Source organism: Hemitrygon akajei, unplaced genomic scaffold (assembly GCF_048418815.1).
Source record: "Hemitrygon akajei unplaced genomic scaffold, sHemAka1.3 Scf000105, whole genome shotgun sequence".
NCBI classification, from domain to species: Eukaryota; Metazoa; Chordata; class Chondrichthyes; order Myliobatiformes; family Dasyatidae; genus Hemitrygon; species Hemitrygon akajei.
This window is the reverse complement of record NW_027331991.1, coordinates 155,940-174,025: the sequence shown is the minus strand read 5'-3', so window position 1 is coordinate 174,025 and position 18,086 is coordinate 155,940. Positions and strand designations below refer to the sequence as shown.

Here is an 18,086-nt window from a genome sequence, read left to right as displayed (position 1 = left end):
GGGTGGCCAGCAGACTTTCCCCACCCTCTCTCTCCTCCTCTCCGTTGGCTTTGCCCGCTGTTTTGTCTTCTGGGGCTGCTGCTGGCCTCCCCCAACTCCTTCCTCGTCTGACGTGGACAGGTTACCGGAGGCTGCGTGGTCCCCTGCCTTTCTCTTCACGAGCTCCTTCCGTTCCGCCCTCTGTCGTTTGGCCGGAGCTTTTTGGGCATTCTTTCGTTTGCCCACAACGCTCCAGCCTTCCTCCCCCTCGGCTCTCCCCTCCTCCATGGACTCCTCCTCCTTTTCCTGTGGAGGGTCACAACCGTACACAAAGGACCTCCGGATGATCGGTAAAGGTAAGAATGATTTTCCGGGCTACTATCTTAAACACCGACTGAGGGACATTTTCTGTGAACTCTGGACCTCATAGTCCGCAATCCTGGGACAGTCCTGCTCGGTTCCCTCTCTCTCAGTCCCACGATCCGTACGCGGGCCCCGGGGAGCTTCCGGCTGATGAGGGAATGGGAACCGATGGATCTCCAGCTATCTAAATGCAAGGATTAGGAACTCGGAGAAAGGGAAAAAAACATCTTTTACATCACCAGTTGAGAAAATCACCTTTGTTCTTTCTCCAATCGTAGACAAGAGAAAATGTGCAGATGCTGGAACTCAGCATTAGTACTCTTTTCCATAGATGCTGCCTGGCCTGCTGAATTCCTCCAGCATTTTGTGTGTGTTGCTTGAGCTACCGCCTCTCGGTCTGCACTTTTCTACCGGTGAGAACATGTTTTGTCCCATTCTCTCTGGGCACATAATGATATCAAACACCTTTGTCCTGGGTAACTAATAGCTTTCACATCACAAATGTGCCAGACTCCAATGAGACAGAAAGACTACTGCCCTTCCGTTTATGTTCAATGGCATTGCCACACTGAGTTCAACACCATCTGTCACTTGGGGGAGGGTTCAGGGGAAATATTTATGTACAATACAGAAACTGGTGTTACAGTATTGTGGCGATTACAGTTGGAAAATTTACAAGTGGGAAGAAGTGGAGTGATATTTGGAAATCTGTCTTTGTAAAGTATCATTTAGCAAGCAAATCACATACGGAGGGTGTGCAAAAGCTCTAGTGAGAAAATCCTTCATAACCTGCAACAGGCTTGCGACATATTTTGTGTGAGAGTGCAGATGAACTCGATCAAATCCAGATGAGATCAAAGCTCTTATCGACAGTGATTTAGATAGATAGATAGATACTTTATTCATCCCCATGGGGAAATTCAACATCTTTTCCAAAGTCCCATACACTTATTGTAGCAAAACTACATACAATACTAGCTAGCTGTTAAAAGAAATACCACCCTATTTAAAATTCAGTGTGCACGTCTTGTTGTCAGTGGGTGAAAATTGCACAGCACAAGGTGTTTTGACACACCTGTCATCGCAAATTAGATGGGACATTGGTGGAAAGGTGGGGAGACCTCCAGTGTACCTGATGCCCTCACATACAAGATATCATCCAGCTGCAGCTTGTAGCCCTGCACTTTAAGGAGCTGGAGCTGGAAATGTATGAATTCTGGATCATCTGGGAGTCAGAGGGGGTGATAGTTATGACATCAAGAGAGGGGAGTTACACCCAAGGTACAGGACACATCAAACTGGGTGAGAGTCAGAAAGGGGAATGAGGTTAAACAACCATCGCAGAATAGCCTTGGGGCCATCTCCTACAACAACAGGTAGACCACTTTATAAACCGTTGGGGGGGGGGGGGGGGTGGATAAATACCATATACATACCATATGTGGATACGGCCACATACCACACAGTCGGTATGTACAGACCACATGAGATCCTCAGTGATGTTTATGTCGAGGAACTTAAAGCTGTTCACTCTCTCAACCCCAGATCCATTGATGCCAATAGGGGTTAGCCCGTCTCCATTCTTTCTGTAATCCACAACCAGTTCCCTTGTTTTTGTGACATTGAGGGAGAGGTTGCTTTCTAGACACCCAGACAGATGCTGTTCAGACCTCAGACAGAGTCAGCAATCAAATGGTTGAGCATGGTGCGATGAATGTGCTGAGCTGTGTATATCACAATGCAAGAAGCATCGTAGGACAGCCCGATGAGCTCAGGACAGGGAATTATGATATTGTAGCCATTATTGGGACTTGGTTGCACCCAACACTCAGAGATTTAGAGGAACAAACTTTGTAGAGATCACAGACTGTGCTAAGAAACAAAGGTTGATATAGTAAGCAATTTTAACTTTTTATATATTGAGTGGAACTCCCATACTGTAAAAGGACTAAATGGGGAAGAGCTTGTCAAATGTGCTCTTAATCTGGATGTAGAATTCCTAACGTAGAAGTGTGCAATAAACTGTTAGGAAATGATCCAGTGTTAGTGACTGAAATTAGTGTATGGGAACACTTTGTATCTAGCGATCGTAATGACATAGGATTCCAAGTAAACATGCAAAAAGAGAGGGCTGGACGATGGGTTGAGATTCTAAATTGGAGAAAGGTCAATTCTGATGGTATCAGAAAGATCTAACAAGTGTGGATTGGGACTGGCTGTTTTTCTAGTAAAGGAGTACTTGTAAGTGGGAGTTCTTCAGAAGTGAGGGTGTAGAGTTTGTATGTGCCTGTCAAAATAAAAGTTGTAAGGTAACTGGTGCGGGGAACCTTGGTTTTCAAGAGATATTGAGACCCCAGATATTTTGTTCCTCTAAATGCCTCAGACTGCTGGGTGCAACCAAGACTCATTAATGAGTACAGTAATTAATGCCACACCCTGAGCTTATCTGACTTTTTGTTTAGTGGTCTTCAGTTGGATTCTAAAAGCTTCCCAATAGTTTTTGCTCTTTTGTTTGCCCTCACTTTGGCTTTTATGTTGGCTTTGGCTTCTCATTTCAGCCATGGTTGTGTCCTCCTGACTTTCCAATGCTTCCATTTAAGCTGTCTAATGCAACTAACTGCACTGGGACCATCGCCGGCATACCCCTACCATCCAGGCTCCCATCCAAACTTCTTTTAAATGGTGAAACCAAACTCATATCCAACACTTTGCTGACATCTCATTCCACACTGTCACGAACATTTCAGTGAAGAGCTTTTCCACATGTTCCCATTAAATTTTCACCTTCCCCGCTTACCCATGACCTCTGGTTGTCATCCCACCCAACCTCAGTGGAAAAAGCTGCTTGCATTTATTTACCCAATCTTCTCCCTCATCATTTTGTATACTTCCAACAAATCCTCAAAGCAATGTGTAATTTCCTTGTTTATGTTTAGAGACTTTTTTAATTTTATAGAATGATGAGGGATGTTGATCGTGTGGATAGCCAAAGGTTTGTTACATTGGTGTTTATAAATCAAAGTTTTGAGTATAAGAGTTGGAATGTAATGGTGAGGTTGTATCAGACATTGGTGAGACTGAATTTGGAGAATTGGGTGCAGTTTTGGTCACCTAATTAAAGGAAGGATATTAATAAGGTTGAAAGAGTGCAGAGACGGTTTACAAGGATGTTGCTGGGACTTGAGAAACTGAGTTACAGAGAATGGTTGAATAGGTTAGGACTTTATTCCCTGGAACGTAGGAGAATGAGGGGTGATTTGATAGAGGTGTATAAGAATATGATGGGTATAAATAGAGTGAATGCAAGCAGGCTTTTTCCACTGAGGCCAGGGGAGAATAAACCCAGAGGTCATGGGTTAAGGGTGAAGGGGTAAAAGTTTAAAGGGAACATTGGGGTGTCTTCTTCACTCAGAGAGTGGTGGAGGTGTGGAATGAGCTGCCAGATGAAGTGGTGAATGTGGGCTCACTTTTGACATTTAAGAAAAACTTGGACAGGTATGTGGATGAGATGGGTTTGGAGGGATATGGCCCAGGTGCAGGTCATTGGGACTAGGCAGAAAAATGGTTCGGCACAACCAAGAAGAGTCAAAAGGCCTGTTTCTGTACTGTAATGCTCTATGTTTCTATGGTTGAAATTTCCCAGGGATGAAATGGCTAACATGAGGGGGCATAGTTTTAAGCTGCTTGGAAATAGATACCGAGGGGATTTTGGGGTACGTTTTCTACACAGGTAGTGGTGGGTGCGTGAAATGCGCTTCCAGACATTTGTGTGAGATTCCCATCTGCATGTTAACAAAGGTTATTTGCGTCAGAGTGTTCAGTTACTGTGGGGCCAGCAGCCCATGCAGCTCAGTGGTAACAGGGAATAATACCAATGGAGAGAGTCAAACTGAGCCAAGTCACAGATTGGAGATGGCAGAAATGTCCCATTCTTATAGAGACAGGAGGAGCATCAGAGAGTTTGATGGTCATTCCAGATACCAGCATTGTGCCCAGTTAGAAGATGATTTCTCTCTCCAACTTGGGATGAACTTCACTGTAACAGTGTGATGTCAGATCACACCTTGACAACTCAAGTGATCTCATCTGAAATGTTGTCCTACACCCATTGATGGATTTTGTAAATCTTTTTTACAGGTTAAAAATGACAAGGAATTTGTCTACGGGAATCTCAAACACAACACGCCAGTTTTGCTGTCTTTGTCCAGATATTTAAGAAGTGCAGCAAGGGATTCACACGATCATCCTTCCTGCTGAGACGGTGGGGAGGGATTCACTCTATCATCTAACTCACTGGCATGCCCGTCATTTTACATGGGAGTTCACCTGCTCAGACAGTGGGAATGGATTCACTCGGTCATTTCAACTGAAGGTACTTCAGCAAGTTCACACTGGGCAGAGGCTGGTCATCTGCTGAATTTGTGGGAAAGGATTCACTCGGTCATCTGACCTAATGGCTCACCAGTGAGTTCACACTGGGGAGAGCCGTTCACCTGCTCAGACTGTGGGAAGGGATTCACTCGGTCATCTGACCTAATGGCTCACCAGCGAATTCACACTGGGGAGAGGCCGTTCATCTGCTCAGACTGTGGGAAGGGATTCATTTCGTCATCTAAGCTGAAGATACATCAGAGAGTTCACACTGGAGAGAGGCCATTCACCTGCTCAGACTGTGGGAAGGGATTCACTCAGTCAACCTACCTACTGGTACACCAGTCAGTTCACACTGGGGAAAGGCCGTTCACCTGCTCAGAGTGTGGGAAAGGATTTACTCAATCATCCACCCTAATGGCTCACCAGCGAGTTCATAGTGGGGAGCGGCTGTTCACCTGCTCGGACTGTGGGAGGGGGTTCACTCGGTCATATAAACTGAAGGTACATCAGCGAGTTCACACTGGAGAGAGGCCATTCACCTGCTCGGACTGTGGGAAGGGATTCACTCAGTCATGTCTACTGAAGTTACATCAGCGAGTTCACGCTGGGGAGCGGCCGTTCACTTGCTCAGACTGTGGGAAGGGATTCACTTGCTCATCTCAACTGAAGGTACATCAGCGAGTTCATACTGGGGAGAGGCCGTTCACCTGCACAGTCTGTGGGAAGGGATTCACTTTGTCACCTCACCTACTGAGACACCAGTTAGTTCATACTGGGGAGTGGCCATTCACTTGCTCAGTCTGTGGAAAGGGATTCACTGAATCATCTTTCCTGCAGAGACACCAGTCAGTTCACACTGGGAAGTGGCGGTTCACCTGCTCAGACTGTGGGAAGGGATTCAATCGGTTATCTCACCTGCTGTCACACCAGTCAGCCCATACAGGGAAAGGGCCGTTCACCTGCTCAGTCTGTGGGAAGGGTTTCATTTCGTCATCTCAACTGAAGATACATCAGCGATTTCACACTGGGGAGAGGCCGTTCTCCTGCACAGACTGTGGGAAGGGATTCACTATGTCATCTCATCTGAAGGTACATCAGAGAGTTCACACTTGGGAGAGGCCATTCACCTGCTCAGACTGTGGGAAGGGATTCACTTCGTCATCCCAACTGAAAGTACATCAGAGAGTTCACACTGGGGAGAGGCCGATTTCATGCTCAGACTTTGGGAAAAATTCTCTCAGCCAAATCCACCAAATGTGTATCACTGTTGACACTGGGGAGATTCCGTTCACCTGCTGTGAATGTGGGAAGCGATTCACTCAGTGAAATATCCTTGCGTAACTCTCACTTCAGCTAGCAGCTTAATATAAGGGGTGATAGACCCCAGCCTGGCTAAACTTAAGAAATCTCGTTTGGATGGATGCTGTGTGATGTGTCCCCTGCTACAAATCAGTACCCTGAAATAACAGTAAACAATATGTGATTAAACAATTGAGCTTTGTAATTCTTACTTTGACCAGAGGGTTAGTAAAGAAAACAAATAAAAAAAAGAAAAAGGGCCCACTCTCTCCATTTGCATTTTCTCATCTCTCCCTGGCAAAAGACCATGAAAATCACTCTTCCAGACTCACAAGAAAGGACATTTCTGTCATTGGACAGCCCCACACTCCAAAACCCTGTTATCTCTAGTCATAGCCTGAACATTGCTGCTACTGAGAAACCATTACCTCAGCTGGGAAACATTACTGAGAGGTTGTTACATCAGCAGTGAAACCTTACAGCATGTAAGACTTGTGACACACTGCCGGTTCACACTGGGGAGAAAGTTTCAATGAGCTGCATGCTGGATATTTGTCCATCACTGTTGCTGAATGCAATTTTGAAAGTGACTGTCGGTGCTGAACTCTGCAATTATTGCTGCTACTCACCACACCCAGTCCTGCACCCTGGTCACTGGGCATGGGAGGATTTTCTTCTGCTGCACATTCACCTTTAATGGGACTGGAGTTTAATATTCTGCATCTGAGACAAATAAATCAGTTCTATTTTAAACTCTGTCTCTGGTACTTACTGAATTTATAACACACCTAGTGTACAGTAGAGTCAACTCAAGCCAGCTGGACCCTGCCAGTGATTCTGTTCCACGACAGTCCTTTTAAATCCTCTCCTGTTGTTCATCTCTTGCTCTCCCTGGGTGGTGAGATCCACCACTGGATCCATCATCCAGTGGTGACGGATTCCAAACAGACACCACTCTGTGGTGAAGAGGTTTCCTTTGAGTTTTCTGCAGAGTGAAGAAGTCGAGGAGATGGAAATCAGAAGTGGGGCGTGGCAATGTCAGAGTAGAAACATTTTGAAGCTGATTGACAGAGAAAATCTTTTGTTTGTCTGACTGATGACACGAACAATACCTGTGGTGAAGTGCTCCACTGGTCGAGGAACATGTGTGTCTTGGGAAATGCTTTATCTATTAAGGGAGTTGTTCCTGCTTGTTTATCTTGTAATATTGTATCCAGATGGTTATTATGGATTGTCCTATCTGAAATAATGTATTGATTAATGTATAATTTTGTCACCATTTCATCTGCTCAGATCATTGGGATGTCTCCCATGGAGGATCATACTCGTTCAACTGATTAATATTTCCTTCCAGAGTGATGATTAATTTTTCTGAATTGGCCTCTCATTTAAGATTTCCGGTCTGTATTTCTTATCACAATTGTATATACATACATGGAGTGCTGAATCCAGTTCATTTTTGATGGAAAGATATATACCTAGAAGTTTTATCTGACTGTTCTGTGATTTTTTTTTTATTTTATGTGTGTTATTTCTCTTCCTCCTTCTGTCCAAGGTAGTGTTAATCTAAGTGGGTTTGAGTGTAAATAGTCTTTTCTAAAGCTTTCTTAAGTTCTTGTTTATCTTTTTAAATTTTACTGATTGAAATGGGACCAAGATATTTTTATTTTAAAAAAAGTTGATGTCAGTATTGATGAAAGTGTTTATTGCCTGTGTTGTATTTGTTAATTATTGAGCTCTATTTGGTAGTTTTTTTTTAAAGCCTTGGACGAAATTTTGTCAAAGGTTTTCCCTATTCCGCACTACTTACTATTTTCTTTGCCTGTTGATATTCCAGATACGTGGGTATCAAGAGTTCTGGTGAAGGGTCTTGGCCCGAAATGTTGATTCCCATCCATAGATGCTGCCTGACATGCTGAGCTCCTTCAGCACTTTGTGTGTAGTTTTCTAGATTTCTAGCATCTGCAGGTCCTCTTGTTTCCCAGATACGTATATGTTTCTTGAGAGAACAAGCTGGTAGTGGGGTTGTGTGGCTCTGTTGGTAAAATATTAAATAAAATCATTAGAAAGAAGTGGCATAGGGTTGGAAGGTGTAAAATCTGTGGGTAGAATTAAGGAACAGCAAATGTAAAAAAGAATCCCTGATGAGAATTGTACAGAGACCCCCAAACAGTAGTAAGTATGTGGTCCTCAAATTACAATGGGAGATAGAAAATGCGTGCCAAGAGGGCAGTGTTACAGTAGTCATGGGGATTGTCATGCAGGTGATTAGGAAAATTAGGATGGTGTTGGTCTCAAGAGGAGGAATTCCTGGAATGCCCACAAGATGCTTTTTTAGAGCAGCTCGTGATTGAGCCCACTTGGGGGTCAGCTATTCTGGATTGGGTGTTGTAATAAACCAGAATTAATTAGGTCACTTAAGCCCAAAGAACCTTTAGGGGTAAGTGATCTTAATGTGATCAAATTCACCCTGACATTAGAGAAGGAGAAGCTAAAGTCAGGTGGAATAAAGAGAATTAGAGAGGCACGAGAGAAAAATTGGTCAAAATTGATCTAAAAAAACATGGGCCGGGACGAAAACAGAGCAGCAATGTCTGGAATTTTTGGAAGGCACAGGAAAGTTTGGGCACCCCTGTTCAAAATTTCTGTTACTGTGAATAGCTAAGCGAGTAAGCGATGACCTGATTACAAAAGGCATAAAGTTAAAGATGACACTTTAAAAAAATATATTTTAAGCAAGATTACATTTTTATTTCCATCTTTTAAAATTTCAAAATAACAAAAAAGGGAAAGGGCCCGAAGCAAAAGTTTGGGTGCCCTGCATGGTCATTACTGAGTAGCACCCCCTTTGGCAAGTATCACAGCTTGTGAACACTATTTGTAGCCAACCAACAGTCTTTCAGTTCTTGTTTGAGTAAATTTCTGGGTTCACTCATAAGTAGCAAAGTACTGACTGTGGAAATTACAAATGAGAATATTATTCGAGTCACAGAGAGCAGCAGTACCGAAACAGGCCCTTCTAATCCACACTGACCTGTTTTTGTTGTTACTGCCTGGTTCCAACTACCTGCAACAGAGCCTCCATACACCTCCCATCCACGTCCTCACCCAAATTCCTCTTTAGTGTCTAAATCAAACCCACATCCTGCACTTCCACTGGCAGCTCATTCCACACTCTCACCAACCTCCGAGTGAAGAATTCCCCTTCAGATTCCCCTAAAATAATTGACTTTCACCCTGAACGTATGTCCAATGTCAGGGTGAGAGGGAGGATGGGGCAGGGAGGGAAGACAGTAAGGGGAGGGGGTGGTCGAGTGCGGAGAGGGAAACAAAGTGAAGAGTTTATACTTAATATCTTTCAGAAAAATGTAATTGAACTTGCTGCAAACCTACTCTCCATATCCTGTACATTCTTAACCAAATTATTGACCCAGATGACAATAATGGTTGACGTCCAAAGTAATTGTTATTATCAGAGTACGTATATGTCACTACATACAACCCTGAGATTGTTTTTCCTACAGGAACACTTAGAAAATCTTTAGAATAATAACAGGATCAATGAAAGATCAAGTGGAGCATAGAATTCAATAAACTGTGCAAATGGAAATATAATTAAATATCAATGAATAATGAGAGCAATGTGGTGTAACCCTGGGGAACCTCACTAGGCCCGGGCCTTGAGTCCATTAAACAGCCTCCCACCATCACTCTCTGCTTCCTACCATCAAGACAACTGTGCATCCAGTGAGCCAGCTCTCCCTGGATCCCGTGTGATCTGACTTTCCACAGCAACTTACCATGTGAACCTTATCAAAGGCCTCACTGATGCCCATATCGGCCCCGATCCTGGGACAGAGGTGTCACCGATCAGACGGCATGGATTTAAACAGAGAATGAAGAGGTTTAGAGGGATCTGAGGAGGAGATTTCTCACTTAGAGGGTAGCTGAAATCTGGAACACACTGCCCGAGGTGGCAGTGGAGGCAGGTCCCTTCACAACATTTACGAAGTGGATGAGCATTGAAACTGCCGAGATACAGTCGGCTGTGAACCAAGTGCTGATAAATGGGACCAGTGTAGACAGTGAGTGGATGGTCAGAACAGGTATGGCCGGCCAAAGGCCTGTTTCCGTGCTGTGTGATCCACCACTCCGGACATGCTAAATTAACGATGGTGGCACTGGAAGGCATTGATTTCAAAACTCCACACCCCTCTCCAACCTGAAATAAACTAGACTGCACCCCTTTGTCACCACTGTGAATATCAGTTTCTCTCAAGGTAACATACAAATTGTTCACTTTTGCTAAACAACTGGCAATTGATGAAGTTCCTGTGTCTTCTTCCATTAATGTTGCTGCCTTACAGCAAAACTAACCCTCTCACTGTGTCAGAATCAGTGATTAAATCAGACCCCAAACACTGTGCTTTCACCCCTGCACGTTATAACTGGAACCATCTCACTGAGGGTCTGATGGAGACATGGGATCACATCTCCCCTGCTTCTGACATTTCAAATACCCTCAGAATGGTTTTCTCATTCAGTCTGAAGGTTATGGTACATTCAGCTCGTCGTCAGACCTGACAAACCATGTCTTCCCACAGCTGGTTCCACCTGTTGGTGTGTCCTCTTTCCTCCACCTCCAGGGAAGCTGCATCTCCACACAAACTCCTCACTTGAGACGACTGTCTGTACCCGTGACACAGGAAATCACATCACTGTCACTCTCCTGATACCGTGTCTGACCTGCTCACCTCCGGGTATCCTCCATCAACAAACCTCTTCCTCAGTCACCACCTGTGAGATTATAAAAACACTATTAAAACGATCTATCAGACAGCTCCTGTACCCCTCCACCTCTGACCATGCTGCGCTGGTTATAACTCTTTCTCCCTTTGCAAACTCCAGATGTCCCACTAGATCCGAACCATCTGTACAAACCCGTGTCCTCCTCTGATGCAAAGGTCACTGACCTCCCCCCCCACCCTTCCCAATCAGCAGTCGCAGCCCATGATGGTGACAGCGGCTCGCAGACTCTACGGCTTTGTAACAAACACAGTGTTAACAGCAAGATTGCACAGTAATTAATATGAACAGAGAATTGCTGTTTCCTGAAAGGACACGCCAACTGGCTCATCCAATTGCTCAGATTCTCCCTAATTAACAACTTATTTTGTCCCGGGCCCTCTCTTCCCCGGGTTACGGAAAGTCCGATCACCACTCTGCTCCCACATCCCTCATCCGACCACTCACCCCACACCTATACATCCACCTATCAGCTCTATCCACACACACAGACAGATCCCCTTCGTTCCAAGCATCCTTCCGGCTCGGGGAACCACAACTTACCGATCCCACAGGGTTCGGGCGCAAAGCTAAAACCGGGGCTGCGGGACCGGAAAGCCCGGAGCTTCCAGCCGTCCGGCAGAGCTCGATCCCAGGCCTTTCCCTCTGCAGTCGGCCCCGATTTACACAACCCCGGGATCAGCCCCTTACTCACCGCTGCCCGAATAGGAAAACGCCGCGCCTGCGTTTAGCAGGAGGTACTCCGAAGCAACACCGGTGGACAGAGGTCTGCACAGCGCCACCAGTGGCCGGAGGCGGAAGGGGCACCGGAGAGGTAAATCACAAATAATACGTACACAACGCTGGAAGAACTCAGCATCCGTGAGAAAAGAGTAGCCAACGTTTCGGGACGAGACCCTTCATCAGGAATGGGGGGGAAGAGAGGGCCGAAGCCCAGTAATAGAGATAGGGGAGGGGGAAGGGCTAGAGACGCCAGGTGGAGAACCAATCAGAGGAAAGATAAAGGGGGGTGGGGATAAGCACCAGTGTAGAGGCGGCCGCATCGGGAGCAGCGGACACAACAGGCGACCCCGGAAGATTCACAGGTGAAGTGTCGCCTCACCTGGAAGGATGTTTGGACAATGGAGAGAGTTCGACCGTCCGGCCCTTTCACTGTGACACCCCGAACTCCACATCAAATCCGTCCAAACAAATCTGGGTGAACTTTAATGACCAATAAATATAATTCCTCTCAGCGATCAGCTGTATGAGTGATTCCCTGACTCTGAGAGGAAGGGGTATCTATGGTCCACACTGTCAGGGTGTTGAGTTTACCAGGAGACAAAGACTGCAGGGACGAGAGGTTTTCTGTTGACTAATACACTGTGTGTGGACCCCGCTGGCAATTCTGGTGTTGTGACCCGAATCGAGACAAACACCACGCTGCCCACTCCACCAACAACACGGCACAGCCGGACACATAACAGCGGACTTTACATCCCACAACACTGGATTCAGTGATGAAACCCGTGATTAATGTTGTTGTCCCACTGAAAAGTCCATTAAGGTGCTTTTAAATGCCAGCGCTCTCCCACAGGTGACGTCACACAGCTCCTCCCCCCACGCGCCTGACGTCACACATGGGCTCCCCACACCGGGATCTGCACTCCCGTGCGCGGTGTCTTACGTCACCCACGCGCTGCTGTGCTCGAGCTTTATCGGTTAAACGGCTGGGCTAATAATCACGTGACCAGCCCCTCCCCCACCGCTGTCAACAGAGGATTCAGGAGCTGCGCTATTCCCATTGGTGCGAAGCGATGTCAATCGCAGGTTACAACCAGTCGCGGAGGCGGACAAGCCGAGTGGGCGTTACCCCGCTGAGTTCGTCTCCCGCTCAAGCGCCGACCGCCTCCTCAGAGCGGAGAAAACCTCAAAGTAAATGTCCGCTTTCTGATTTATTTCCATTTCCCTCCGAGGGAAATTGGGGGCGTTTGTGAAGCGTCTCCTGCGGCCGGAGTCTGATGTATCGCTGAGAGGTAGGACGAGACCGCTCGGCCCGTCGGTTTGATGCCGGTTCCCCGGGGAGGGATTTTATTGAAAGGATGAAGATGGTGAGAGAGGGGGCGGACAGGATGTTTGTCCCGGTGGGGACAGGAGGGGCTCATCTGTGGAAATCCCGACAGAAGACAGGGGGGGGATTTTATTGAAAGGGTGAAGATGGTGTGAGAGGGGGCGGACAGGATGTTCTGGGTAACCACGCCAGAGGAATCATCTTCATACTATCTCGTCCTGTCAACATTCGGTATCTTTCAATGAGATCCCCATACATTCCTCTGAATTCCGGCGAGTACAAGCCCAGACCCGGCAAACGCTCATCTTATGTTAACCCCTTCATTCCCGGAATCATCCTCGTGAAACTCCTCTGGACTCTCTCCAGTGACAACTCATCCTTTCTGCGATATGGAGTCCAAAACTGTAGACAATTCTCCAAATGCAGCCTGACTAGTGTCTTAGAAAGGCTCAGCATTATCTCCTTGCAGTTATATTCGATTCCCCTTGAAATAAACACTAACACTGCACTTGCCTTATTTACCATAGAAACGACCTGTAAATGAACCTTCCGGGTGTCATAAGGGGGGTGCAGGTAGTGGAGCCAAATGCAAGACACAGCCACTGAGGTGCTAGGAACAGGGCTCGGTTTGTCAGGAAAGCAACGGCAGAAACAACGCTGGACATTGACACAGACTAGGATTCAGGGCCGGGGCCAGGAGTCAGACAAGGAAAGCGGGACCAGGATAAGGAACTTCGTACTCGGTACCTGGTCTAGGACTCCGAGCCAGAGACTGGACAGGGCCCGATTGGTACCAACGTCGCCCTGTGACCCACCGTCTCCCGAAGGAGAGAAGCTGCTTTTCACCCTGATGTCCCTCACCAGGTCATCCAGGAAGGATTTCAGCTGCCGTCTGTCATTCCCCGACACAACATTCCCCTTCCCCTTCCCCTTCCGTCTGAGGGTGACACGCAGGGACTTCACCAGCCTCGACATGCTAGGCCAGCGAAGCGAGGCTAGTTTAGGCCGATGCTTTGCACCCACAGAGGAGTGAATAAACTCTCTGATCTCCTCCACAGGTATCAATGGGGATTTCTCAGGAGGGGTGAGTATGTCCATTGTCTCGCTATCAAAAGAGTCTCCCTCCAATCCCTCACTGCAGACAGATTCCCCATCTTCCTCCTCATGTGGTGTATAAGGTGGCTGCCCCTGTAACCCACACTGCACAGCGGGTACCTCCCTCATACCTTCCAGCTCCACCGTCGCATCAGTCTTATCCACAGTTGCGACGATGGAGGGAAAATCCCCAGTGACTCCCTGCAGGCCATTAGTTGTTGGGGGTCGGCATGCAGGTTATATCACCCTCCCCAGGAGACAAGTATGAAGGGGACCCCAGCAGCTCTGGTCCAAGGAATTCACCGGCAGCCTGATGCTGACAGTGAGAGAGCTTGGTCTCCTCTCCGCTCATAATGTTTAATACACTTGCCTCCAGGGAGGCGCTTACTGCTAAGTCCTGGGTGGAGGACTCCAGGTCTGTTTTAGTTGTGCCAACAGGCCTAGCACTAGCTTCCTGCACAACCACACCACCTACCACAGGACTGGTGGCTACATCTGGGGGTTCAGGGTTAGAAGCACCTTCCACCCGGATTCCCACCCCTTTCTGGGACTCCTCCGCATCTACATTCCCTGCCCTCTTGGGGTAACATTCCCTTCAAGCGGGAGGAGCACACAGGTACGGGATTCACCGATGGATCGTTACTCCCAGGTTCCATGGGTATAAAACACAATGGCATACACAGCACACAGACACTTATGAAAGCAATGACAATATCCACAGATGGACTGGGCACAAATAAGCACAATTAAGTTTTTTCCTACTTGGTCCCTCTCTCTACCTCATCGAAGTGTCCCGTGTCCTTCTCTCCACTCTTTCCATTCCTTTCTCTTCCGTCACTGAACGCGTTAAACAATATGTTTTACGGTTGAGTCTACATATTGATTAAGCGATGAAAAAACAGAAGTGCAAACCTTGTTGCGAAATCAAACGATATTCATAGCGGAATGAGAGAAAATAAAAAAGTGAGTTGGGAGAACAGAGAGTGATAGCCCACTCTGTTGGAGAGAAAATGATTCAGAATGCAATACGTTTCAAACAGAAAATGAAGAGACGATTGATATGGAATTCACATGAATTACGGATAGGTGATAGAGAACGACAGCAGAGCAGAGAAAATCAACAAACGGGAGACATTCAGTGCAATATCATAAGAACATCAGACAAAGGAGCAGAAGTCGTCCATTCGGCCCATCAAGTCTTTTCCACCATTTCATCATGAGCTGATCCAATCTCCCCTTTAGTCCCATTCCCCCGCCTTCTCACCATAATTTTTGATGCCCTGACTACTCAGATACTCAGCACTACCGGCCCATCCACCTATCTTTGTATCATGGGCAAACTTAGCCACAATGCCATCTATTCCATAATCCAAATCGTTGATACACAACGTAGAAAGAAGCGGCCTCAACATGGACCCCTGTGGAACACCACAGGTAACCGGCACCCAACCAGAATGGGATCCTTTTATTCCCACTCTCTGTTTCCTGCCAATCAGCCAACGCTCTATCCACGTATGTAACTTCCCCGCAATTCCATGAGCGGGGAAATCTTGTTTAGCAGCCTCATGTGCGGCACCTTGTCAAAGGCCTTTTGAAAATCCAAATACACAACATCCACTGCATCTCCCTTATCTCGCCTATTTTTAATTTCCTCAAAAAAAAATGCACTAGGTTTGTCAGGCAGGAATTTCCTTTAAGGAAACCATGCTGAGTTCTGCCTATCTTGTCATATGCCTCCAGGTACTCCGGAACCTCATCCTCGACAACCGATTCCGACAACTTCCCAACCACTGATGTCAAGCTAACAGGTCTATAATTTCCTTTTTGCTTTTTTGCCCCCTTCTTAAATAGCGGACTGTCATTTCCAATCTTCCAGTCCTCCGGAACCAGGCCAGAATCTATCGACTTTTGAAAGATTCAATACACTTGACAATGAAAATTATTTTACAGATGCACAAAATTGATAGCTTTGTTGACAGTGAGGTAGAAATTCGTACTTACTTGTTTGGACAATGTGAACTGCACTTTCATGGCAACCATTGTCTATTCCGTGTTTTTCCCCGACGTGCTGCCTTGATGCGCACATGCATTAAACTGTCTGAAATGAATGACACACATGAACAGTCTTTCACATGTCCAGCTACTCTGTGCGGTAATAAGCCAATGGGCCGTCGGTTATGGTATGGAATTGATCAGCTTCTCAGATAGTCCTCGACGGGCACACAGGGGTCAATATTGAGGTACCCACTGAGTCAGTTCCACGGATGAGTAGGGCTGGAATATTCACAAAGAGTGAGAGGATCTGGAGAGTGCTGATGCAGGGACGGACAAGGAAATGGACGGCCAGAATTCACTGAAGGCAGGGATGCGGGTTGATATTAGCGACATACAAATGTTCAGTAGTGGATAATACAATGGACGCAGTAGGAGTGGAAGTGGAAGCTTTAGCGTAAGTTCGCGTGAGGTGTTGGCTTTCTTTGTTCATTTTCATGTAATTAATTGACGCAGAGATTTAGGTGCAGACCTGCCTAGTTGCATACCGAGGCTACAGCAATTTCAGTGTCCACAATGATGTCTCCATCACACCAGAGAGAGAAAAAAATACAACAACAAGCGAGTTTGGGTGCTCGGAGTGCCGAATATTTGCTTACGGTCCACGTGTTTAATCCTGAGCTTCTTGCTTCACCTCAGTTTAATTCTTATTCCACTGACATTCGGACTATTTCTCCGCCTGCGGCCTTCTCCGCTGACATCGTGAGGCCAAAAACTAGACTGAACTACGTAAAAAAAGAACCAACTACAACAATATGGTGAAAGCTATACTGGACTACAGACCTACACAGGACTGCGTAAAGTGCACAAAAACTTCAGGCATTACAATAAATAATAAACAGGACAATAGTGCAAGGTGTCAGTCCAGGCTTCGGGTATTGAGGAGTCTGATAGCTTGGGGGAAGAAACTGTTACATAGTCTGGCCGTGAAAGCCCGAATGCTTCAGAGCCTTTTCCCAGACGGCAGGAGGGAGAAGAGATTGTATGAAGGGGTGCGTGGAGTCCTTCATAATGCTGTTTCCTTTGCGGATGCAGCGTGTAGTGTAAATGTCCGTGATGGCGGGAAGAGAGACCCCGATGATCTTCTCAGCTAACCTCACTATCCGCTGGAGGGTCTTGCGATCCGAGATGGTGCAATTTCTGAACCAGTCAGTGATGCGGCTGCTCAGGATGCTCTCAATACAACCCCTGTAGAATCTGATGAGGATGTGGGATGGGAGATGGACTTTCCTCAGCTTCGCAGAAAGTAGAGACGCTGCTGGGCTTTCTTTGCTATGAAGCTGGTGTTGAGGGACCAGGTGAGATTCTCCGCCAGGTGAACATCAACAAATTTGGTGCTCTTAACGATCTTTACGGAGGAGCCGTCGAGGAGTGGTCGCTCCGTGCCCTCCTGAAGTCAACAACCATCTCTTTTGTTTTGTTCACATTCAGAGACAGGTTGTTGGCTCTGCACCAGTCCGTTAGCTGCTGCACTTCCTCTCTGTAAGCTGACTCGTCGTTCTTGCTGATGAGACCCACCACGGTCGTGTCATCGGCGAACTTGATGATATGATTCGAGCTGTGTGTTGCAGCACAGTCGTGGGTCAGCAGAGTGAACAGCAGTGGACTGAGCACGCAACCCTGGGGGGCCTCTGTGCTCAGTGTGATGGTGTTGGAGATGCTGCTTCCGATCTGGACTGATTGAGGTCTCCCAGTCAGGAAGTCTAGGATCCAGTTGCAGAGGGAGGTGTTCAGACCCAGTAGGCTCAGCTTTCCAATCAGTTTCTGAGGGATCATTGTGTTGAATGCTGAACTGAAGTCTATGAACAGCATCCGAACGTATATCTTTTTTGTCCAGGTGGGTTAGGGCCAGGTGGAGGGTGGTGGCAATGGCGTCGTCTGTTAAGCAGTTGAGACGGCACGCAAACTGCAGGGGGTTCAGTGTGGGGGGCAGCAGGGTCTTGGTATGCCTCATGACGAGACTCTTGAAACACTCCATGATTTTGGATGTAAGTGCAGGACACTGAAGACTTCTTCGGCACGGGGACGATGGTGGCGGCCTTGAAGCAAGTTGGAACGCTGGCGCTGC

General features: G+C 46.8%; 1 protein-coding gene across 1 annotated transcript; it reads left to right on the top strand.

The window, feature by feature from the left end:
* The first annotated feature begins 691 nt into the window (after positions 1–691).
* LOC140723225 (uncharacterized) lies at positions 692–16,780 on the top strand. The gene is made up of 4 exons (XM_073037827.1): positions 692–755; positions 4,480–5,350; positions 11,376–11,635; positions 16,658–16,780. The coding sequence occupies exons 2-4, from the start codon at positions 4,879–4,881 to the stop codon at positions 16,778–16,780; spliced, it is 855 nt and encodes a 284-aa protein (XP_072893928.1). The 5' UTR covers positions 692–755; positions 4,480–4,878.
* The last annotated feature ends 1,306 nt before the right edge of the window (positions 16,781–18,086 follow it).

What these genes read in the sequence shown, in the direction of transcription:
- LOC140723225 (XM_073037827.1), top strand. Translation starts at nt 4,879, where the DNA reads ATGGCTCACCAGCGAATTCACACTGGGGAGAGGCCGTTCATCTGCTCA. An exon ending in GCCGTTCACTTGCTCAGACT is followed by an intron (nt 5,351 to 11,375) that starts GTGGGAAGGGAT and finishes CCGATCCCACAG; the next exon opens with GGTTCGGGCGCAAAGCTAAA. An exon ending in GCGGAAGGGGCACCGGAGAG is followed by an intron (nt 11,636 to 16,657) that starts GTAAATCACAAA and finishes GCTTCACCTCAG; the next exon opens with TTTAATTCTTATTCCACTGA.